The sequence below is a fragment of the Pteropus medius genome, unplaced genomic scaffold (assembly GCF_902729225.1).
Source record: "Pteropus medius unplaced genomic scaffold, Ma_sr-lr_union100, whole genome shotgun sequence".
In the NCBI taxonomy this organism is placed as follows: Eukaryota; Metazoa; Chordata; class Mammalia; order Chiroptera; family Pteropodidae; genus Pteropus; species Pteropus medius.
In genome coordinates, this window is record NW_024346819.1 from 208,164 (window position 1) to 231,645 (window position 23,482).

A 23,482-nucleotide genomic window follows, 5' to 3' on the forward strand; every position below is an offset into this window, starting at 1 on the left:
GCTGGTAGGGTACCAGGAGTCTGATTTTGAACACGTTTCCTTGAAATCCTTGTTGGATAACAGTAGATGGAGGCAGCCTGCAGGTGAGGAAGGACCTCTGGCTAGAACTGGACGTTCAGGAGTTTGAGCCTTTGAGACCAATTAGACAAGATCTGGTGGTGGGTGCAGAGAGAGAAGAGGTCCAAGTACCCAGGCCCGGAACACTTGGACGTTTAGAGGTTGATGACTTAGGATGAGCAAAAGGGATTGTGAAGGGACAGCTAGAAGGGTCAGGAAAGCCGAGTGAGCGAGCGCACTTTAAACAGCTATTGCTCACTGCCCTGTGTGTGCGTCTCCCAGTACTTTTATGTAAAGAAAAGTCGTTTTCCCCACCTGGGAATTTCTGGAGGGTACGGATTACCCCGAGTCTCCACCTCTCAGTGCAGGACCGGGCACAGAGTCGGGGCGCAGATTCGTTTGGATGAATGAACCGCCTCAGTAGGTGCCAGTCATTGAGTGCTGGTAATGTGCTGGGTCTTTATTTTAGGAATGATGAGAGTTGGCTTCCTCATCTGTTCCTGCCTTGATTGAATCATAAAATCCGTCTTACTCTTCTGACCGTAGCTGATTTCCCTAAGAGGGAGGGAAGGTGTGTATGTGTGTCCATGTGTCTGTCTGTCTGTCTGTGTCTATGTGTATACAGTCAATCCTAAAAAAATTCAGTATCCTGAAAACTGTACCGTAAAATATTTCCAAAATAAGAGCGTGTCTCACTGTTTATCACCACCTGGACTACATAAACCACCGCCATCTCTGGTCTGGGTGATCACAGAAGCCTTCTGTTTGTGGTTTCCTTCCTTCTCATCCTCGCCCCCACTAATTTATTCTAGCACCTTGAAGAAAACCTGGCGTGAGGTAGATACTCAAGTAGGTTGTTGCATGAACAGACATTCACACCTAAGGTTCTCCGGGCACAGGTGCGGCTTTCCGTGGGATAGATTGCCGTGAGAAAGGAGTGGAGACAGTACCGTGGCTTACGGTGCCGCTCTGGCTGGCACCTGCTCATCTGCTGCCCCCTTTGTCTGCATTCTGGCCACATGGGCATTTTTCCTGTGTCTTGAAGGCAGCAAACGCATCTCTACTTTGGGGCTCCCGCATCTACCCTTACCTCTGCCTGCAGTACGTGCTCCCGGCACCCACCCCCCGCCCCCTGCCCTGTGTCTTCTCCGGACTGGCTCTTCCAGGATTTGGGGCCCTGTTCAAATGTCTGCTCCTTAGACACGTCTCCTACGACGTCTGTAGCCACGGAAGTCCTCCCCCACCTTCTCCCCAGTCTCCAGTCTGTCCTCCTCTAGAGCACTTACTGTGCCCCAAGTCTTATTTGTTCCTGATGTTTTTGGCTCTGCCACCATCCCAAGGGGACCAGAACGATTCCACGGTTTCCGGGCGGGTAGGTAGTGTGAATACTTATTTTTAGTGGAAACGTTTGAAGAGTTACACTTTTCGTTTGTGTGTGTTGTTTCGATTTCTTTGTTGCATTCTCGAATCTTATTTATCTTTTTAGAAAATGAACCTCTGTGTCTGGTTTTGAGCATGTTGATTTGAGTTTGCCTGTGGACATCTGAGCGAAGGTGTCAAACAGAAAATGGGCTATATGCATTTGAGGCTCAAAGGGTAGGTTGGGGCTGGCGGCACTCTGTCAGGGGCCAGACAGAATGATGCGAATTCCTGCTGTGCCATACACTGTCTCTGTGATACCGGGCAAGCCACTGAGCAGGACTGAGGCTGTTTGCTCAGCGGTCGAATGGGAATAATAGGATCTACTTTCAAAGTTAGTATTCGGTGGGAATATACATACAGTGCTTCGCACAGGCCTGGCGTGTGGAAGAATGACTTTAGTATGGCCGAGTGGGTGGGCCGATCGACGATAATGATTGAGAGCTCACTGCATGTCAGGTACGCAGAATACTTTTACGTGGGTTGGTATGTTTACTCCTTACTATTCCCTACCTAAAACTTACATTACTGTGCCAATACTTTCTCTTCATAAAACACCCCCTTATATTTTTAACCCTCATTTCTTTGCCCACTTTTGGTACCGTAAACAGCCTAAGGTATAAAAGTGTAGATCCGTTAATATTCCGAAAGTTATTTGTGTTAAAATTTCTATTTGATTTTTTAGAAGTTCTAGAAACTCCTGTAATTTTAAACTACATGTAACAGTACTGTCACAGGAAACATGGTTATTAGGCTATTGCCAACAATGAGATGAGAGGCAGGAACTCTGAAAGAATACCAAAGCTCAGTGTATGTTTCTGCTCCCTTCGAAGTCCGGCTTAGAATTGATCCACTGCATTGTGGGTGACTGACAGTGGCACGGGGTTCGTTTTCGTCCGGGGGTAATGGAATGCCGTAACTTTCTACAGCTCCTCCTGTCACTGTAAGCTTTTTGATAGTTGTTGTTTAACAAGTGATCTTCCTGCCCGACCCGGGAGGGGGCCCTGTGGACAGCGCCGGGCTCATTCACTGCTTTCGCTCCGCTCCGTTGGGCTGCGGTGCCTGGGAGGGAGATCGAGGTGCTCTGGGCCCCTTTGTGCTCTGCACTTCCTGCTCTGCATGGCGAGGCTGCTAGTTTTAGTCCTGGATTTCACAAACTCCAAGTTCTGTTTCAAACAGAAACTTTGTTCTCACTGTTAAGGCAGCGATATTGCAGCTCCCGTTTGCTGCTTTCTCTCTTCCCTTCGCAGCTCGCACTTGTGCACTTTGGGGCCACGTGTCCCTCCCACCAATCGTTTCCACACTAGGAAATCTAATAGTAACTGAAGAAGCTGAACAAGCCTCGGGTAGTTACATCTCGAAAACCAAACAAAATAGCGAGCAGGGATGAGGGGGTCTTTATTTGAGATCCACTTAGGGCTGTGTTTCCATTTACCTCCTCTCATCAAACCCTGGTCAGCTGACACCGTTTATCACACAGTTAGGGTTTAAGACCAAGTGGAGGCCTCTTCAGAATGGCGTAGAAGTTGGCCGGGAGTGCAGGGAAAAAACGAGTCAGTTTTTTTTTTTTCTTTTTTCTTTGAGTATATATTTAGTTCCAATCTTTTTTTTTTTAGATTTTTTTTTAATTTTTTAGATTTTTAGAATTTTTTTTTAGATTAAAAAACCCAGTAAGTCTCCGAATACTGTTATAGACTATGTTCTTTGCTCTTACCTTCGAGAGCAACAGAGATTCTAGTGCTTTATCATAAAGTAAATCAGAGTAATGAAGTTTCTTGAAGGAAATTATGGAATGCGGAATTCCTATTGGAACCGTTTTGCTATTTTAAATGAACATAGAATTGGTTTAAGTTACACACCAGCTCTGACTGTTTTTCCTGGAGAGGCGCAGTTCATAAAGCAGTTCACCTGTGTTCGCTGACGGAACGCGGGGCTGTGTGTTTTGTGGCCTTTCCCTCAGTGTGAGCGGAGATTACGAAAGGGTCTGTGCTGGGATGAGCACTGCTTTGTCATCAAACGGGACCATATTTCCTCCCTCACTGTCATCTTTCCCGTCCCTGCTGAGTGACAGCTCTGGGGACAGTGATATAGTAAAGACAAGGTTCACATCAATCATTTATTTTATTTTACATACAGTTTCCTTTTAGGATAAAAGTCAAGGTTAATGTCTGAGTTTCACACAGAACGTGTCGAGCTTTATACTAAATACAGACTTTAGTTCCTGTGAGATGTATGAGAATTATAGGAAAATACTTCAAACATTTTTTGTTCAAAATATTTAGGAAACACTGTAGTTTTTACTAAACTTGCCGTTTTAGAGTGGTTAAAAAAGGAACACTATTTAAAACATAGGGCACACCCACAGGGACGTTAGCTCCTGACCTTGCAAGGAAGAAACGGAAAGTCACATCACGTTTTCTTATTGTCACTGTTGAGTTCGGATGCCGAGATGGTCGTAGTCTCCTGGGCGCAGTGGCCTAGCTGGGCGGGTGGTGATGCAGGAGGGTCCCTGTCCTGTGGGAGAAGGCGGGGAGCCGGCTCTTTGCGTTTCTGTCCACAGCGCTGGAGATGGTGGGGATCTCGTCCTTGCCTGGGGCCCCGGCGGCCCCCCGCTCTGCCGGGCCCTCGCGCTGCCCGCCCCTCCCCGAGCTGCCCAGGGAGTCTTCCAGAACCTGCTTGAAGATGTAGACGATTTCCCAAGGCAGCACGTCATTTTCTGCCAGAACTTCCCGGAACCTAGGGGGAAGGCAGCAGTGAGTCTTCCGGTCAGAACAGCTCCCCCCGCCCCACTCCCACCTCACACCCCCATGTCCACAGCCCAGCCTGGCAGCGTGATCATGATTGTGGGGCTGCTCGCCTTTGGAGAGGTCTGCGCCTCACTCTAGCATTATGCTTCTCATAAAGACATGGTGAGTGGGGTTTACAAACGTGTCCCAGCTGGCGGGCTGTCAGCAGTGACCTCCGTCCAGCCTGCGGGGTGTTTCGCTTGCTGGGAATTTGACAGCTGTGGTTAAAGGGTTTGCACGATACAGTAGTTCCCAGTCGGCTCTGTGAGGAGCCTGGACTCAACAGCACTCACATCACAGAGGACGTGTTTTACCTGCTGAGAATGCTTCCCGTTTGGCAAGGCTGAACTTGCGAGCAAAGAACTTCAAGTTGTCTTTGTTCAGTAGCTGGGATGGTCGTGTGGGGATTCTGGTAGTTTCTCAGCCAGTTGTAATCCACACCTGTTTTTTTCACTTTCTGTTCATTTTCGATCTCTTGTATTAATCTCTCTCGTTCCTTTAGATGCCATTTTAATTCCCGAAGCAGAGTCTTTGTCACTATGTCTGAGCCAGGATAGTGTGTGGGTTTGTAGGAATCATATTTTGGCCATTTCATCCAGCCAAAAAGTGGCATTTTTAGCCTATGGAAATATTTTCACTTGTTCATTTGCATAAAATATTGTGGTTCAGATGAGCAAATATTTGTTTCTTTGCAATAGATTTGCCAGAAAAGTGCATGAATTTTTTACTGGTTAGATATACAGGTCAAAGTAAGATTAGAACATGGATTAAAGTCTTTTAATTTCTAACTAGGTCAGTGCCAGAAACTGAGCTTTGAAAATACTTGTATGTAGCTGAACAGGAACAAAATATGCAAAGTTAGAATAATCTGCAGACTGAACATTTTCTGAGAATAACACTTAACACTTGCTATTAAAAGTTCTTAAGGTGCTGGAAAATGTTAATGCATAGGAAAGTGCTATCTACAAACGTACTTTGACTTAGGTTTTGTACAGGTTTAGAGATTTAAAACGTACCTGTTAAGGTGATGGATCTGATGTGGTGGTGTCGCCAGCTTACTCGGATCGGTGAGGAAGCGTGTTTCACGCGGGCATGTCTTGTTCCCCTGGAAGTGTCTCCTGTTGGAGTGAGTCTCCTGACTCAGCCACTGAAACTGCATTGGAAATAAATAACTTCTTATGTTAAGAACGAGGTTGCGATGTCTTCATTTGGAGAGAATGCTCATTAATTCACCTCGTAAGTAAGCTAGAAGAAATAACAAAAATAACTTACTATTTAATCTTCACAAATTATATAATGGTCTGCCTTTGAGTGGAGCTCAGTCTGTTTGAAGAGGCTGCTGGCAGCTCTGGATTCTGGTCCTAAATGCGTGTCGACACATCTTTGGTAATGAAATGAAGAACGGTCCAAGGACCACAGATGCGCTCCCAGCCAAAGTGAAGACTGTCGCATGATGTGATGCGTTGCTGTGCATAGCCGCGGGTCACAGTTTAGTGCTGTATTTTTATGCCTGTAGAGCTCTAAAAATAACCATGTTCTTCAGCTTAACTTTCAGGCCATTTGGAAGCCAGGTCACTGTCCCCTCTAATGAAAGCAGGAAAAATAGATCAGACTTGGCTTTTTTGCAAAATATACATTCTGAGAAAGCGCTTTATAATTGAGTAAAATGGGCAAAGAATGCCACTCTCAGTCACGTGTGGAATATTTAGTAAATGTTACATTCTGTACTCATTTTGTTTTTGTAAGTAGTAGTTACATTTGTATACTTAAGCGAGTTGCCATGCTAGAGGACATCACATACACTTAAGTAGATAACTGTATCGTCAAACACTTACTAATCTCTTTAAAAACGTGGTGATGAGGCAGTGATAGAATAAAGTCAGGAGGAAATAGAGAGGTCAGAGCATACAACTCATCACAGAAAACCGCTTTCGGGCTCCCTTTGCCGCCGAGGCGGAGGCGCTTGCAGGCTTTGTCTGGGTGAGTTCTGGGGCGTTGGGGCGAGTTCTGGGGCGGCCGGGCCTCGCCGCCTCGTGGCCCTCAGCGGGTTGTGCCTCCTTCGCTGGAGGGGACGCGCTCTGGCTCGGGCAGGTCCCAGGAGGCTGCCTGGTGGCTTGGCTCCTTGTGGCATCTATCTGTTCCTCCTGTTGCTTTTTCCTCCATATGAACCGTGCAGAGTAGACGTGGTTTACACGCGGCCCGCGCGTCATGGCGACAGCGTGCGTGCGGTCGCCCGGCCCCTCCAGCCGCTGGTACGGCGGGAAACGCCTGGCGTCGGGGTTTTCGCGATGCGGCACGTGTGCTGCTGGAGCAAGTTCATGGCGGAACTGTCCTGCCAGATTTTCTGCTAGAGTTACGACGAATCCTGCCGTTGCTTCCTTCGATGTCCTCCTGTCGTCGCCGTGACTTTTAAATTGTTGCCTCTGGTCTGGTAATGCAGACCCCAGGGTGTGGGCATGGGACGGGAACGTGAGTGGAGTGTCCCCGCCCTCTGCGGCCTCTGCCAGCTGCGGGTCACCCGTCGGGGCACAGCCTCGCCCTGTGGGAGGCAGCGGGTGGTGTGTGTGCTTGATCTTGCGGAGGCGAGACCCGCACAGTCGTTCCTGACGCTCCTTTTGCTTTCTCGCCCCCCAGGTCTCGTTGTCAGCGTGTTCTGTGTGCTTCGCCTCTCTGCCGCGTGCTCGTCGGAGCCCCTTCGCGTGCCTTGGTTGTGGCGGCGGGCTGTTGGGTGGTCTCCTGGGCTCTGCCCACTACCCACCCCCTTCGCCTGGTCAGAGCCATCGGTTAAAAAACCAGCCGAGATTCTTATTTCTCTCTCTGCTTACACCCATCCCACTCTGAGCAAAAGCCACAGTCATCATAATTAGTCCCTGCCGGTCCTCTAGTCCCCCACCCGGCCCTCCCCTGGCTGCCACTAGCCCACCCCCTTCCAGGCTCCCTCTGCTGGAACCACACGGGCCTCTGGACCCTGGCGCACCTTCTGCTCTCCCCGGACCCCGAGCTGCGGGGCCTTTCTCATCCTTCGTTCTGATCCTTGCTTAACCGGCCCCTTCTCGTCCGTCCCGTTCACACTGCGTCTCTCCTCGCCCGGCTCCTCTCCTGGCAGGAGGCTCCTCCGTGCACTTGTCAGGTCTGACATGCTCCGTGCTTTACCTTGTTTCTCTTCCCCGAGCCCCACTGTGCTCCACGAGGGCAGCCTGGAACTGCGTTTCCCCGGCGCCCAGGACAGTGCCCGCCGTGGAGTCAGCCCTCATCATTGCTCTGTTCGGTGAATTCACTAACGAGTCGGTTTCAGGCAAACGGTAACGCAAAGAATGCCGACACAGCCGTTGTTCAGACAGGAGCAGACTTCAAAGCAGATGATGTTTTGTTGGAGTAAAGCTCCTCGTTTGGTGTCCTGCTCTCCTGCGACAGCAGTGCACTTAAATTAGACGGGGCCAGCGAAACACGAGTGGCAGCGTTCGCACATCGCAGAGCAATTCTTCTTTCACTCAATAGATACAGATAGACATTTTTATCTGTTATAAGTGAATAGCCGTGGCATGCTTAAGCAGTGACACATTTGAAGAGGCCACAGTACAGCTTGTCCCTCTGCTAGACACTCGAAGTTCTGTTACAGATCGATGAAAAGGTGCCCCCACTCCCTGCAACCCTTTCCCTCTCCCTGTTTTCCTCCCCATCGCTATGAGTGCCTCAGCTTCTGTCCTGCCTCATGCACTGGAACCGAGGGCCCCTGAGGACAAGGGTTTGCTTTGTTTATCGCTGTTCAGTGCATCCCAGCGCCTTGCACGTGCTGGTGTTCGGGAGCCGTTTGCGGAGTGAGCGAAAGCTTCCGTGCCCGTCTGCGCATGCTTCCTCATCTGCACGTGCAGACGCTGCTCCACGGACAGGCGGAGGGACGCGTTGGCTGCAGGAGCAGCAGCATCGAGACGCTGTGCCGCGCCCTTCAGAGTGAGCCCAGACCCGTCTACGGCCCTCCTTATTGTCTAAGAATACGTTCTTTTTGGCCACATTGAAGGATGAGGAAATGATTTGTTTTACTTGTTTTAATTTGCAGCTAGTTGGTAAATGACTGAATTTGAGTGTATTTTTATTTGTGTATTGAACATCTGCATTTCTGTGACAACGTAAAAGTATTCAAGAACTTCTCTAGCACGTGGAGGTTTCTTGGCTTTTTTTAAAAAATTTATTATTTAAGCCTGTAGCACCTGGTTATCCTAGGTGGTCTCCCATCCAAGAATTAACCAGGCCCGACCCTGCTTAGCTTCCAAGATCAGACATCGAGCTTGTTCAGGGTGGCATGGCCATAGACCATGGACTGTGGCTCCACTGGGGTGTGAACCCAGGACCTTCTGCATGTAAAGCAAGACGTGCTAACCACTACACTATGGACCACGCCCAGTTTCTTGGCTTTTCGGAAACAGCATACTAACTTTGAATGTCCTTTGCAGGCCGCTTAGGCAGAGGAGCTCAGAGCTGGAGTATATTAACAAGTACAGACAGCTGGAAGCTCAGGAACTGGACGTGTGTGGCAGCGACCGCTCAGCCCATGGGCCAGGTAAGCAGGCGCCTCAGGTGGAGTGTGGTGCCCTGCGGGGGTTTTCACACGCTATAGCATTCCTTTCTTAACAGCCTAATAAATGTAGTATTTTAGTCAATAAAGAATCCATATTGCTACTTATTCAGGACTTTTTTAGGGGGCGAGTATATGATAAGTTGTAAATTGCTCATTTTTTTCTCTTTTAAATATAGTTCCTAAATAGTCTGTTCTTTGGAAGACTAATAATGGCCCCTTACCTTACTATTAATTGGAAATACTTAAAATTTTTATTTAAAAATTATAGCTTTTTTTACAATACACATATTAAAACAAAATTTGAAATGGTGCATAAATATGTAGAAAGGTAAAAGGCCCTTCCTAGCCCCGCCCTCACAAGGGTACAGCTGTTCAGCGTTTGGAGTAAGCTGCTTTCTCTGAGTGCACAGTTTCTTTTTGTGAGTTAATTATCTTATTAGCATCAGGCCTATTCATATGGTAAAAGCCAACTTTCCATTTTTTGCTTTATAAAAGATTCTCCATCCCACATTTTCTACCAGTTGAGCCGAGAAGTTCTGTTGCCTGTCCCTCCACCCTGTGCACATGTGCTCCGACCTCACGACAGAAGTCAGGGGTAGAGCCATAGTTTTCTTCCTTAGCCTTTTAAAAATTATGAAACACAGTCCGTACGTAATAGTACATAATCCTGCCCTTCCTGAGGTCTACCTGGGCTTCTTGGCAGTTAAAATATTGGTATCTTTCATCAGTTCTGGAAAATTCTGAGCCATTTTCCATGTCCCCCTCTTTCAGTTAGCCGTGTATTTTTCATTTTTTTGGTCACTGTATTCAGGTTAATTTCTCACTGTGTGTCTCGCCTTTGCCTTCCATCTCTGTTCATGCCTTGTCGTAGACTTTGGCCTGGTTTTCTCACTGTCTCATCAACCCTTCGGTTCTTGTAAGGTGACATTTGTATATTTCACCTAGCATCTTTAGTTGCTCTCAGGAGTGTTTGTCCGAACAACCCAGGACGTCATTACCAGAAGTGATAGTTCAGAATGCACGCGTCCTTTGATCCGGTTCTTACTCACGCAGAGAAAATACACAGTCGTGCGTACGAGAATGTTGATTGCCTCGTGGCTTGCCTGTGGGAAGCCTTAGATGTCTCTTAACTGCTGGTGCACAGTGGGCTGGTGACTCCACCTGTGCAGTGGGGGATGCGCAGCCACACGCGGTGCCGTGGAGGGACATCGCCATCTAGGATTTACTTTTGAGGAAGCCCATTGGGCTCCGGGTGACTCCGAATGCTGTCGTCCTCACTGCACCCCTGTTTACTGGCCCCGGGGCCCCACCAACCCCGTGTGCAGCACCTCTGGCCCTGGAGCAGGCCACTGGAGGTGGCCCGCGACCCCGCGTGTCTGCTCTCACGCTGGCTTAGGCTCGTGTGTGAGGCTGCTGTTTGCTTCCTTGGTCCCTGGTGTCTCCACATACGTGGAGCTTTGCACTAGGCAGTCCCACAGATCAGAGTGTGGTCCGGGAGGCACGGGAGCGCAGTGACGAAGAGGACTCGGCCCCTCTCACAGAGACCGTTTAACCCGTAGGCACACAAACACACGCTTGTGGGGACAAACGCCCTGAAAGACAGTTCTGCGGGTATATAAGACAAGGGCTTCTGACTTGAGCCAGGGTATCAGGATGGTTGCAGTTGAACTTGGAGCTGAAAGATGAGTATAAATCACCTCGGCCACGTGGGCATCAGGGCAGAGGGGCAATGTGCGCAGAGCGCGTGTGATGGGACAGAGTCTGGGGCTCCAGCCCTGGAGGAGGGACTCGAGTGGGCGTGGAGGGCTGCGCAGGCGTCGTAGGCTGGGTACTGGCCCCCGCAAAGAGGCCCACGTCCTAACCTTCAGACCTATGACTGTGTTTCCAACGTGGTGAAAGGGACCTTGCAGCTCTAAGTTAGGGAGCTTGAGCTGAGCCGCTTGTCCAGGTGGGCCCAGTGTCATCACAGCGTTCTTAACAGAGGAGGCAGGAGGTCACAGTCAGTGGTAGGAGATGTGACATCAAAGCCACAGGTTGGAGTGATGTGAGAAAGAGGCCTCAAACTAAGGAGAGCAGGCAGCTTCTAGAAACTGGAAGGGCACGGGAACGGATTCTTTCCCACAGAGTCTCCAGAAGGCACCAGCCATGCCAACGGCTTGATCTCAGCCCATTGAGACTGATGATGGACTTGTGACTTCCAGAACTGAAAGAGAACACATGCGTTTTGTTTTAAGATCTTGAGTTTGTGGCGATGTGTGACAGCAACCGTAGGAAACTAAAGAACCATCGGATGAGGCCGGACGAGACAGGTGTGGTTGGAAACAGGGCTGTGGCCCCCACTAAAGATTTTGGTCTTAATGCTCAGAGCAATGAGAAGGGATTAAGGGTTCTAGGTGTTTATTGGGATGAGCGTGAAGCAGGGATGGGAAAGTCACGTGATTAGATTTGTGATTCGAGAAGACCACCGTGGTCATATTGGAGGGACTGGGTTGGAGAGGGCCGGAGCGGACCTGAGGAGGACTGAGGGGGCGAGACTCGATGGTGATGACCAGCGCGATGGCGGCGGAGGCAGGAGCCGGTCAGGGGATGGACCGGACAGGACTTGGTGATGTGTTGCACGTGGACGTGAGGGATAAGAGGCCGCGGGAGGCAGGGAGGTGCTGCTCCAGGTTTTGAGCCTTGAAGAAGAGGCTGTCGCGTGTGCGTGTGGACACGTGGCGGTCTTCCTCTGCGTCCACTTGTATCAGAATCGTGACGTCACAGCGATGCCTCTGATGCCAGCCCAGCACCGCAGGCTGCAACAGGAACATCTCGTTATGCCCAGTTATAAAATACTTGGATTCAAAATGCTTTTGAGTTGGGTGTGATTAGGTGTTGTTTCATCTTTGTAAGTGTTTAAAAAATTATTTCTAAATAGAAACCCAAGAACGCACGCATTCAGTGAATTTCTATAAATTGCATTATCGTTTCATGTAATTAAAGGTAAATTGTTTTTTAAAAACGTTTTAAAAATTGAGATTTAATAGCATTTCCTAACAGCTTGAACCCGGTTCCAAACTGTGGACTCCCGCTTTCAGGGTTTCTGTTGCTTTCCTGTGACAGCTTCGTATTTGTCCTGGGATGGTGTCTTTAGGTTGTGATGAAGTGCTGTGGTGCCACCTCCCTTTTAATTTGGCGGTCTTAGTAGTTGTTTCCGTCCTCCCTGTCACTCTTCCGGTTTTGAGAAAGTGGCCCAGGCAGACGGTGTGAGCACCGAAACGGGAAGCTTTCTAGGTACGTTTCACTTCGTATTCAGAATACCGCCCCGTGCCAGGGAGAAGGTGAAACGTCGATATTTATTTTGAAGATATGGGTTTGTGGTTAAATCAGTAATGCAGTAATTAAAATTATTTTCTCTAATGTACAGTGTCTAGACTTTAAGATGAGAAATATTAACATATTCCCCAGTTAAAATCCATTATATCCTGTTTGGACCCCCTAACTGCTGAGTTTTTTGGTTAGATTTTACAGTTGGTTGATGATGATGTAGTTGGTGGCTTATTGAAGAGAAACTAGCATTGTTTACTGTTCTCAATTCTTTTCTAGTTCACACAAAACACTTTAATGTTAATAACCTAGGATAAAGAGATGACAGAAAAACAATGAGCAGATGTTAGGCCGAGGCTTTGCTCCTGTCACTTTTGCATGACCTTTGCCACGTGCCGTTTGTTGACTTGCCGTACATTTTCCATCGTCTTCTCTTGAGAACTTAGCTCTCCCTGGTCCCCTGACTTTGGCTTTGTCGCTGCTGCCCAGACGGAAGGGCCTCCAGCCGTGAACAACATCCCTCGGTTTCCTGTCCTCCCTCTGGCGGCAGAGGGCAGGCGGGGCTGGACTCTGTGGTCTGCTTCAGCCAGTGGCCTGAAAACGTCACACTGCATTTGTGTCACATGGAGAAAGGGCTGTGGTGAAATAGTACAGTTAGGACTTTAGGATTTATTTATTTATTTTTACTAACATTTCTGTCTTTTGCCACCTTCACAGTGCATGTGACCAAGGGCCGCCAGCCACATTAGAGCTCAGCAGCACTGAGGCGGCTTAACGTCCCTCAGCAGGAATCCAGCGGCATCTTTTGTCTTTCCCAGCGGAAGTCTGGCGCCCCTTCTCCCCTCCAAGAGCCGCTGTCAGGGCTGCTCACGCCCACGCTGTCCCCACGTGCGCCCGTCTCTCACGTCCCGGTGGTGTCCCTCCCTGCGCCCGTCCTCATTCCCAGGCTGCGCGGGTTCTCGTCCCTCTCGTGCGTTAGGCTAGAAAGGCCTGTTGTTGAGTGATAGCCCTGCCAGCATCCAGGACGGGAGGGTGTGTGCTTATTTCCCCTGTTTTGACACGTACGTTTCCGTCTTGCATTCGTGGGCTGCCCTGGATGCGCAGCGGCCGTCAGAGTCCACACGACCTATCGAAATGCTGCACCCACTTGTAAGTTAGGAACTGTTCACATGTAGGGTTGTGCTCAGGCTCAGGTTTTGAAGGTTGGGTGGTTAATGTGCGGGACTCCTTAGCCTTAGCTGAGGAAGCTTCTGGAAGGGGTGTGACTGGGAGGAAGTGCCGGCCGGGCAAACAGGAGGGCATCAGTGGCTGTGCTTTTCAAAGCCGAGGGGAGTGATGGGAGGGAAATGGGATGTGACAGTGGAAAGCAAATGCTGGTTTGAGAGCGTCGGGCAGTCAGCGCAGTCGACCAGACTAGAGGCCGGGCAGGGCTTAGCGCCTCCCCCAGGTCGGTGGCCTCGGTGCCCCAGGCAGAACACAGTTCTGGCTCCTCTGTGTTTAAAATTCAGAACACGAGCTAGTTCCCTTGATTCACACGTACGAAAATAGTCATGTTTTAATTTTATATTATTAGGCTTATTAATAAACTACAAATACACGTAGGGGAAAAAATGTAGTAGAACAAAAGAAAAGCCCGGGTGCGTGTGTGTCAGGTGGGAAGGGTGGTGGCAGGTGCAGAGGGGAGGCGATGGGCAGGCAGTGAGGGGCTGGTGGGGAAGGGAAGGTGGGTGTGGGGCGGAGACGCCTAAACTTGGAGAGGCAAGGAGGCTTAAGGTTATTTTGGAAATAAAATTATTTCCCAATAAAAGTTTGTATGTTTGTCTGTTTGTTAAGTGAGGCGCTGAGGTCCAGAGCCACAGGAGGAACTCAGAGGAGGACTTAAGTCGGCGAGGGATCAGCATGCGCGTCGTGGCTCTGAGCAGGGCGCAGTGGCCCTTCGGGATGCAGTACCCACGTTGTGTTTGCTTGTCGACCATGGGCTTGTTTTAGTAGCAAGGAATGGACACTTAACAAATTGGTGCTTTCATTGAAATTTTAAATTTATGTTTGCTCTTTAATCCTTTCCTACCGTTTTCAAGCGACGTGTACTGTGTGTTATAGGCCTCTTATCTCAGAAGGTGGCGCTCAGCCTACAGCGTCGTGGGCTGTGATGGGGAGATGAGAGCATGCGCAGCTTATGTCGGTTACCAACAGTGGGTACCAGAGGTTTTCCAGTTCAGCCTGTAGAATCTGTATACTCTGTGTGTGTGTGTGTGAGTGCGTGAGTGCGTGCACGTGCGTGTGCACACCCGTACATGCTGTGTATGCAGAGTAGATAGAACATGGCATTGTTTACCTTGTCTTTCTTAAGATAAGAAATAGCATTGCATTTGTTTTTTCGAATCCAGGTCCAAGGCCACCTTCGGCTAAATTAAGCCACGTTCCATGCATCCCAGAGACAACTTATAAATATCCTGATTTGCCTATAAATCGATGCAGGGAAGAGGTAAGATTATTCTTGTCACACTGTGATTTGCTGTTTGTGTAAACACCTGAGGCCCCGCCCTTTTTGTGTATAGTCTGACAGTACCCAGATGCCAGGCTCGGTGGCAGCAGAGGAGGCGGCTGCCACGGGAGGCGCCCTGTGTAACGGTGCCGGCACTGCTCGGCCTCCCCTGGGCTGCCTCCTGACATTCAGTCTGTCTGCTCGTCCCTCCGACATGGTGCGGGCACATACCGGCTCGTTCCCACCGCCCCGTGGAGCTTCTTAGTGAAAATGCACGGCCCAGTCTCTATGAAGCGAGCGATGCCCCTGGCCGCAGTCCCCCTCGCATCCCGTTGGGGCTGCTTTACACTTTTGCTTTGCGTGCACTTCTGCCTAGTGATCCGTTAGCTCCATCAGTGATGTATCATTTTACGAACGATGCCAGGCCGGGTATAGCAGCATTTGTGTGTATTTACGATGACTCGTTTAACCGTGTTTAATAGCACATAACTATGTTGGAACCTTAGTAACTTTACTGGTGGAAGGGGTAGTTACAGATAAAACAAAATGGTAAACATTCCAACTTTAATTTTTATTTTGCTTTCGATCGAATCACGTTTGTAGAGTAGATACACGTTAGTAATTTTCAGAGGCCAACATTGAAGTTCAGCTGTATTCCCTGAGTGCAGCAATCCCGGAAGAGATGGGCGCGTAAATGAATTTAGGGAGAGCAGGCCAGTGATGGGGAGGAATGGGATTGTGGATTCAAAAATGCTCCATGCAGACTGTAAGTGGGACGGTGGAAGTTGTTCAAAAATAGGAGAGTTTCAGTTGATATTTTGAAACCGCTTGAGTGTAATAACAGCTGTGTTTTCTTGTTTCTCAGTAGAATTATTTGAAAACTTTAAAATAGTAGAAATTTAGACTTAGCAAGAGCCATATAGGAAGCCCAGTGTGATGTTTTCATTTTCGTGGATGAAGAAGGTGAGACCTAGAGCTGAAGTTGGTCCTCTTTTCCCCAGCATGACAGGTACTGTCACGGTCAGACTGGTTTGACATGTCACAGATGTGTAACCTTCTTCTGTCATTTGTGATGTTTAACTGGTTAGCTATTAACCGTAAAAGGTGACAGGAATCTAAATCTCGACAGTCTTTTCAAGGTAAAGCGGGCTCCTAGGTAACGCTTTTAGATCATCGGTAATTTTGCGGCGGTTTTGAAAGGTGTTTCCCTGTTTGATTCCAGGTGATATCGCTGGTAGAAAGCAACTCCGTGGTGATCATTCACGGCGCCACGGGCAGTGGGAAGAGCACGCAGCTCCCGCAGTACATCTTGGAGCATCACATCCAGCGCTCCAGCTACTGCAACATCGTGGTCACCCAGCCCCGGAAGATAGGGGCCAGCAGCATCGCCCGCTGGATCAGCCGGGAGCGCGCCTGGGCTTTGGGCGGCTTGGTGGGCTATCAGGTGAGGCCGGGCGTCCCTCTCCTTGTTCATTTGTATTCTCTGTAAGTAGATGAGAGGATGTGTTTATTTTCTTCTGGACATTAAAATGAAACCAGTTGCTTATAGAGCAGAACTTAACATAATTTAAAAAATAGTTAAACTCTGAATTTCTTGCAAATAACTTTAATTTCTTTCCCAGTTTTTAAAAAAAATTTTCCCCTCTTTAATTACTCCCCCACCCCCTTCCGCCCCTGGAGGGTTTCTCCTTAAGAACTGGATCTCTGAAGGCAGGGCGTCTCCTCCCACGCGCTGGCGGCGTGTTCCCGGGGCCTGGTGCACCTGGGGTATGGTCCATGACTCCTCCTTGGGTGCGAACCCAGGACCTTGTGCATATAAAGCAGACGGGCTAACCACTACACTATGGAGTCACCCCCTCTTTCCCAGTTTTGAATAGCAAAAAAATAAGAATTTTCAGACTCATAGCTTTTGTAACTTTAATCTCTCAATTATATTTTTGTATGTAGATGTCTTCATACATAATTGTCTCAGTGTTGGAGTGATAGGCAGTATGACTAAGCCAGACTTCCTCCCTCAATAAAAGAGAGAAAGTAACTTTAGTTTTAGCTTGGACCTTATATCTTTTGTGATATACACTAATTTTTTTGTCTGCTTTCATGCCTCCATGATAAAACAGACATAGCCTTTTTTGGTAGTTAAAGCAAGCCATTTAAACCTGAAATTTTTCTCCTTTCTCTCTTCCTTCCCCAATTCGAGGTGGGATTGGAGAAAATAGCGACGGAGGACACCAAGCTCGTGTACATGACAACTGGAGTCCTGCTGCAGAAGATCGTCAGCGCCAAGAGCCTGATGGAGTTCACGCACATCTTCATCGACGAAGTGAGTGCTCGCGGCCCACGGGGAAGGCCGAGCGGCTGCTGCCAGGGCCCTCTGCCCGCAACGGGGCAGCTGGCTCTCTGGGTCTCTGTCTGCTTGCTCTACTTAGAATGTTGACTTCTTGTGTTTATTCTTTGCCCCACAGCGCCTGTGGGGAGGCTGAAGACTACAGCCGAGTTCCTCCTCAGAGCAGGGTGGGCCCAGGACAGCCCCCGGCCGGGTTTGGCCCCTGGCTTCTAAGTTGTCATTGGCATGCAGTTTTGCCCATTGTCTGTGGTGGCTGCTGGGTTACAGCAGAGGAACGAGTAGTGGGGACAGAGACTGTGTGTCTTGCAGAGCTGGAGGTGTTGACTGCCTCTTACAGGAGGTCCGCTGGCCTGCTTCCACGTGTTGGCCACAGCAGGCGGCGAAGGAGCGCTAATTGTATGCAGGTGTTTTCAGGGCTTGACAGATACTTTCCATGTAGTCAAATGAGGACAATGGTATCTTTAAAAAATCAGTAAGTACAAGATAGTGACCTGTTCACTTTTCTTAAAAAAGCTCTCATGAAGCATGGCGAACTTCGTCTTTGTACCGGGCTTAGCGCTCTGGCCCTTTCAGTAGCGAGGGACTAGCGAGCTGACGTGGTTTGTGAGTCAGGAAAGGGTGTTTCGGGGTGGGGCCGTCTCAGACACCTGTCCCAGGAGCTCTGGGAACACCCCACGGCCAGCCCTTGGGTTTTAGCCTCCCCAGGAGCGACGCTTTGGGAAGCTTTGCTTCTTGAAGAAAGGCAGCCGCTGGCCAGAGAACAGGATTTGTGGATGGTCGCGCTGCGCCTGGGCCCCGTGCCTGCCCGGGGGCGCCCGTCTGCGTGTGCTCATCAGTGCCGCGGAGCGTCCCACAGTCAGGCGGAGGGACGCGCTGGCCATCCTGTCCTGTGACTTGGTGGTAGACGGCTGTGGGCTTCGGGAGAGTGGAGGGAGGGAAATGCCCTGGTGTCGTTCTCGGCAGATCAGCGTGGTGGATGGCACGGTTCGGAGGTCTCCCTTAGGACTTCTGGCAGGTTTGGCTCTCTTTAGAGTAGGCGGAGAAGAAGCCCAGAGGCGGTGGCGGTGTGCCCACGACACGCTTGCAGCACCTGTCGGTCGTGGAGCCTCCCCCGCGAGGTGCTTGGGGCTCAGCCGCCCATGCCCCGTACGTCCCGTCTAGCACGCACACACACGTGACGAGGACACCACGCCCTCATCGCACTGCTGACACGCGCTACCTGCAGCTGTGCCATCACGTCGAACAGAAGCAGAGTGTTCTCTGCAAGAGCTCGCCCTCCCAGGATGGGAGGTGGCAGGGATCTGTCTGGTCACGCTCTGCTATTGTATCCCCGGCCCCAATAGTCATTTGCTTAAGGAACGAATGGATTGGACGTAGTACTGGGGAGGCAGACTCTGCTGAAGTGTGTACGTCCATGTGCTACGGGGACGGGCCACTGGCAGGGAGGGGGCTGTGGGGTCCTCAGAGGGCAGGAGGGGGAGGCAGGGCCCGTGGGGTCAGAGCTCTGAGGTGTGGGGTCCTGTGTTCTCAGCACTGACCAGAGGTCACTCTGGAGCTTTCACCACTGAGAGTCCTTCTTTCTTGAGTAGGAGACAGGTTGTGTGTGCGCGTGGAGTGTTCTGGAGCCTGGCGTTAGGACGAAATAAGAATTAGACTACAGTGGCCCGTTAGGGTCGCCAGCCGTTACCATGAACGTTAGATACTTCCATGGCTGGCTCGCCCTTGTCTTTCCTCCGCCCTCCTTCCCCACCCTTCCGCTTCGGTGGGAGGCGGGGGACATGGGAAGGCCTGACTGTCCAGGGCACGACCAGGGGAGAGACGACCTCCTTTCAAGCTCAGTAGCTCCTCTCCATTTCAGTGGAGAAATGGCTCAGGATAGAACCTTACCATCTCCTTGTGTGCTGAGGTATCTTGACTAAGGGACAGAAAGGTAGCACCATGTCCTGGCCCTTTACTGCAAGCTGGCTCTGGGCGGGGGCAAGCCGGGGTGGCCGAGCTGGCTGTAGATCCTTAGATAGCTCGGCCTGGTGGTCTCTATCTGAGGAGGGCCATGAATGAGCGCCCGAATTCTCCAGGCTGAGCTAGTTCTCCACGGCCAACCCTTCCCACCCTTGGGAACTGCAGGCCAGTGTGTCAAGGGACATGTCCAGCCAGGCAGGACACAGCGCTGCCTGGGCACAGCTTCTGCTCTGTCCTTACCCGCTAAAGCAATAGTGTGACTTGGGACCGTGCGGAGGTGTGTGGTACGCAAGGGGTGGCCTAGGGAGGTTGGTCAGTGGTTCTTAGTGCTGGGGACATGTGGTTTGTGGGTCTATGTTCTTTGCTCCCTCTTGGCCAGGAGTGACATCAGGAATAGTAGCAGCCCCTCAAGGAGCCGTGTTGAGCAGAAAGCGCCGACTCACCTTCAGGCTCTGGGGTGTGCCACTAACCGCGTCCGTCCGTCCGTCTGTCCAGCGATGGTGTGCCTTGCTCGATGCCATGTGGGGCGCCCGATCCTTATTTTTTGTAGGTACACGAGAGAACTGAAGAAATGGATTTCCTGCTGTTGGTTGTCCGCAAACTTTTAAGAACAAATTCACGTTTTGTGAAGGTAAATTTGATTTTATAAATAACATACTTAGGATTAAGGCTTATTAATTAGTTTTGTGTATTCTTATTTTAACAGAAACAGTGACTTAAATTTCACTGTCACGTGCAGTACTCCAGATCTTGCTGGCAGGCCAGCTCAAGGGCACTGTCCTAGGAACAGAGTGGGATGTGCTTTGGTTACTATGCTGCGTTAGAGTCTAAGTTTTCCAGGCTGCAGAATATGGCCTAATAATCGTTGACTGTAATGAAACGCTGGGCATTAGAGCACTGCTTTCGGTTGAATGAGCGCTCCGATTTAGAGCTGCAAATAGATCTATAATCTCTGTTTTGAAAATAGCGCCAAAGCATGTTGAAGTTTGAGAACAGTTAGACACACTGCGGGTTTCGAGACTTCATGGGGAGCTAACTGAGATTCCGGGGGTGGGGGACGGTAAGCATCGTTTACATCTTACCTGCCCTGACGGAAGGGCGGGCACAGCGAGGCTTTGTCGCGGGCATGCTGTGGGTCCTGGGGCGGCCTGCTGCGCTCCCTGGAGGTCTTTGGGCAGCAGCTTCACAACGTCACTACATCACCGTCACCGACGGCTGCAGGACTCGCTGTTAATGGGAAGCAGCTGCTTTCTCAGTCACGAAGTTTCCGTCCTGTCTCCCAAGTGTTCCATCTAGTTCATCCTTTAGGGAAACTCCCCCCACCCCTCCCCAGGATGGGACGGATCAGCCTCAGGTTTCATATTCTCAGCTGGTGGGACAAACAAGTGGAACCTGCCATTGGCAATGTGTTGTCTTATTGCTTGAGATGATTGTAAAATGATGAGAATTTGGCTATTACACTTCTCTGTGGAATTTTAACTTAAAGATGACATAAAGATTGTTCAGTCAGAGCTTTTCTTGACTGTCATTTTACGACTTGTCATTTTTGCTTTAAGACAATGACTCCATTACATGTTTTCTTAGTTTTCAGTAGTCAAGAAAGTTAAGAGTGCAGTGGATTTTTAAAAAATTATCCACTGCTGAAGAAAAGGTGGTCAGGAATTTGCACCTACTGTCTAAGTAGCAAAGTGGCTTATCAGTTTCAACATTCTCATGATTTATTTAAAAATATATGAAGCAGAATGTTTTCTAAATCTAGAATCTTATGAGGTACATGTAGTTGGACCAAGAAATTGAAAGTCAAGTTCTAGATGGTTTTGTAATAAGTTTTTTGAAACTCGAAAATTCCTTTCCCATTACTTTTTAAAAAAAGAGCGCTGTCGTCAGAGGCCGAGGTGCAGAAGCCACATGGGCCTCAAGTCTCCCCTCCCGCTCCCCACTCGGACCTGTAGAGGTCCCTGGCTCTGTGCCATGCCCCAGGCCCCTGGCCTTGCTGTCGCTGCTGGCCATGTCACCAGACCCAACCCAAGGGCAAGCTGGACAGACGGGTGTCTTGGGCAGGCTGCGGACTTGCCTTGGCAGGTGGAGGAGAGGTGAGGGCCACCTGGGTGAGGGAGGGAGGGCACACGAGGGGAGGCTGCTGTAAAGCGCACGGCGCCTTGAGCCTTCCAGGTTGGGCCTCACGTTTGCATCACTTACTGTCGGGATGTGTCTCTTGGGGTCTCTCTACACTGCAGGTGGCTTCTCAGAGCCTCCTTTCCAGCCTTAGGCATGACATCTCAGAGTGCATTCTGGTCGCTATGGTTTTACCATTTGCATCGACCTTCAGAGAGAATATAGATACGTTGTCTACCCGGTAGCTGTACCGATAATGTGTACATTTTACTTTCTGCTGAGACCGGCACTGCAGAAGTCCTCGTTGCCAGATGCACGAGGCGGTTGGTAGCCATCGGATAACTGTGTCACCCCTGCTTAGCGTTTTGGAGACTGGCGAGTGGCGCCGCTCCTTCGCGATGCCGTCACCTCCTCCGGGACACGTCCGATGTGCCGAAGACACAGGTTCTAGCATTCTTGGCTATGTTGCTTCGGGATATTGTCCCACGTTTGCTTTTTGGCAAAACCGAAACGTGCAGTCAGGTGGGCCCTGCTGGTCCCGGGAGCCCCCGGGCTCTGGGCTGAGGCCCGCGGTTCTCCGGCCCCCGCCTCCCCCAGTGCACGCATCCAGCACGCACGCAGAGGTGCAGCAGCCATGCGGGCGAAGCTTTCGTTCATGGGAATGGTTGTAGCTTTGCGGGGAGTACGCAGTTTTTCACTTGATAGAATCGAAGAGAAATAGTAAAAGTTCGTATCTCTGAGCATTCTTTAAACTGTAGCCGTTTGTTTCACACTAGAGATTAAATCAGTGTCCTGTGAAAAGTCCCAAGAGAGTTAGCAAAGCAGAGCCCAGGCCTGGGATTTAAAAAGTGCCCCATCCAGTTAGTCGTTAGCGTTTGTTTATTTCCGCGGCCTCTCACTCCTAGGTAGTCCTGATGTCAGCCACCATCAACTGTAAAGAGTTCGCAGATTACTTTGCCGTTCCCGTCCAGAACAAGATGAAGCCCGCACACATTTTCGAGGTGGAGGGGCAGCCACACTCCATTGAAGAATGCTACCTCGGTGACTTGGAGCACATTCACCACGGCCGGGTAGGTGGGGTGCCCTGCGTCCCTGAGGGAGGACGGGACCACGCACGTCTGCGCTTGGTCCGACCTGCGCTCTGCAGCTGCTGGTGAAGGCTCTTGGAAGTGGTAGTGGAGCCTGGAGATGGCCGGAAGTGGAACTGGGAGGGAGTGGGGTTCGGGATGGGGGCGGGGGCCCCTGCTTTATTGTCTTGAACTGTGGGCCTGATGAGCTCGCATTCTGTGGGTCCCTGTGAAAGGGACCCGAGCTGGCTTTCGGCTTCGTCGATGTAGAAAAATAAAACGTTAGATTTTGTTCAGCTACAAAATCACAAATTCAGTGGAGGGTGGGATGTCATTTACTTTGCTAAAACTGAAATTTTCTACTATAAGTCATATTGCTCCGAACTGAAGGAGGATCATGTTGTGGTGACAGTTAAGAACTGTGATGACAACCTGTTCTTAGGACAGTCGCAGTCGATGTAAAAGTGTTTTCGGATGGGGGATACGTTACAGGCTTTGAAGCGCAGAGAGAGTAAGCAGGTGTACGGTGGCTTCTCCCCGCCGTCCTGTCTGCCCAGCCGCGCCCCAGCAGGAGGGAGCACTGCTGTCGTTTCTGATGGGTTCTCCCGCAGGCTTTTGTGTCTGTACAGGCAGATGCGAAGGTGGCGTTTCTCTTTTTCACAGAAACGGTAGCGTTCTCTGCACACCTGGTTTTTCCCATGTGTCTTCTCACATCTCTCCGCATCAGTGTCCAGTTTCTTCATTCCCTTTTAAAGCCCCCTTCCCCCGCTGGTGTGGCTATACCATTCCTCACTGAATCTCCAGCCGTCCCAGTCTTTTCTTATTAAAAATCGTGCTGCAGAGAACAACTTTGCACACACGGAAGTATATGTTACAGGCCAGGCCACCTCAGCCACAGGGTGGCTGACGCTGTGTGGGTGGGGGCTGTCCTGTCCTGGGGGGGGGATGAAGTTAGCGCCACCTGGCATCCACCCACTGGGTGCCCTTTGTGACAGCCGGAGATGTTTTAGACGTCCCTGGGGAGTGGGATGCCCTGCAGATGATATTTTTGGTTGAGGTGTTGGTACAGTGAGTGACGTGCGGAGGAGAGCCACCGCCCAGCCCCGCAGCTCCCCGGCACCCCATCACGATGTTCCGCCTTCTCGGGTTTCAGCTTTCTCCTCACCTCCTGGAGGAGCCCGTGATAACGAAGGACATCTACGAAGTTGCCGTCTCCCTGATCCAGATGTTCGATGACTTAGACATGAAAGAGAGTGGGTAAGAGGCATTTTTAATTAGGTTATTTGTTTTCTAATGGTTGAGTTTGAAGAGTTCTTACATTTTTTGGATATCAGTCTTTTATTTATGTGTCCTTTGCAAATGTTTTCT

At 50.1% G+C, this 23,482-nt stretch overlaps 2 protein-coding genes across 2 annotated transcripts in view; one reads left to right on the forward strand and one right to left on the reverse strand.

Moving 5' to 3' along the window:
- Positions 1 to 1,380: 1,380 nt before the first annotated feature.
- TDRD9 (tudor domain containing 9) overlaps positions 1,381 to 23,482 on the forward strand; it is a 68,427-nt gene continuing 46,325 nt past the window's right edge. Inside the window, exons 1-8 of the mRNA XM_039876564.1 lie at positions 1,381 to 1,429; positions 8,714 to 8,820; positions 14,532 to 14,629; positions 15,852 to 16,073; positions 16,827 to 16,949; positions 19,483 to 19,563; positions 21,953 to 22,117; positions 23,268 to 23,371. Coding sequence (XP_039732498.1) covers positions 16,872 to 16,949; positions 19,483 to 19,563; positions 21,953 to 22,117; positions 23,268 to 23,371 — 428 coding nt within the window. The 5' untranslated portion in view covers positions 1,381 to 1,429; positions 8,714 to 8,820; positions 14,532 to 14,629; positions 15,852 to 16,073; positions 16,827 to 16,871. The remainder of the gene's footprint in view (positions 1,430 to 8,713; positions 8,821 to 14,531; positions 14,630 to 15,851; positions 16,074 to 16,826; positions 16,950 to 19,482; positions 19,564 to 21,952; positions 22,118 to 23,267; positions 23,372 to 23,482) is intronic.
- RD3L (RD3 like) lies at positions 3,954 to 4,875 on the reverse strand. Its single transcript, XM_039876566.1, has 2 exons — positions 4,577 to 4,875; positions 3,954 to 4,212 (listed from the first exon to the last, which is right to left on the reverse strand). Exons 1-2 carry the CDS (start codon positions 4,873 to 4,875, stop codon positions 3,954 to 3,956), a joined length of 558 nt encoding a protein of 185 aa, XP_039732500.1.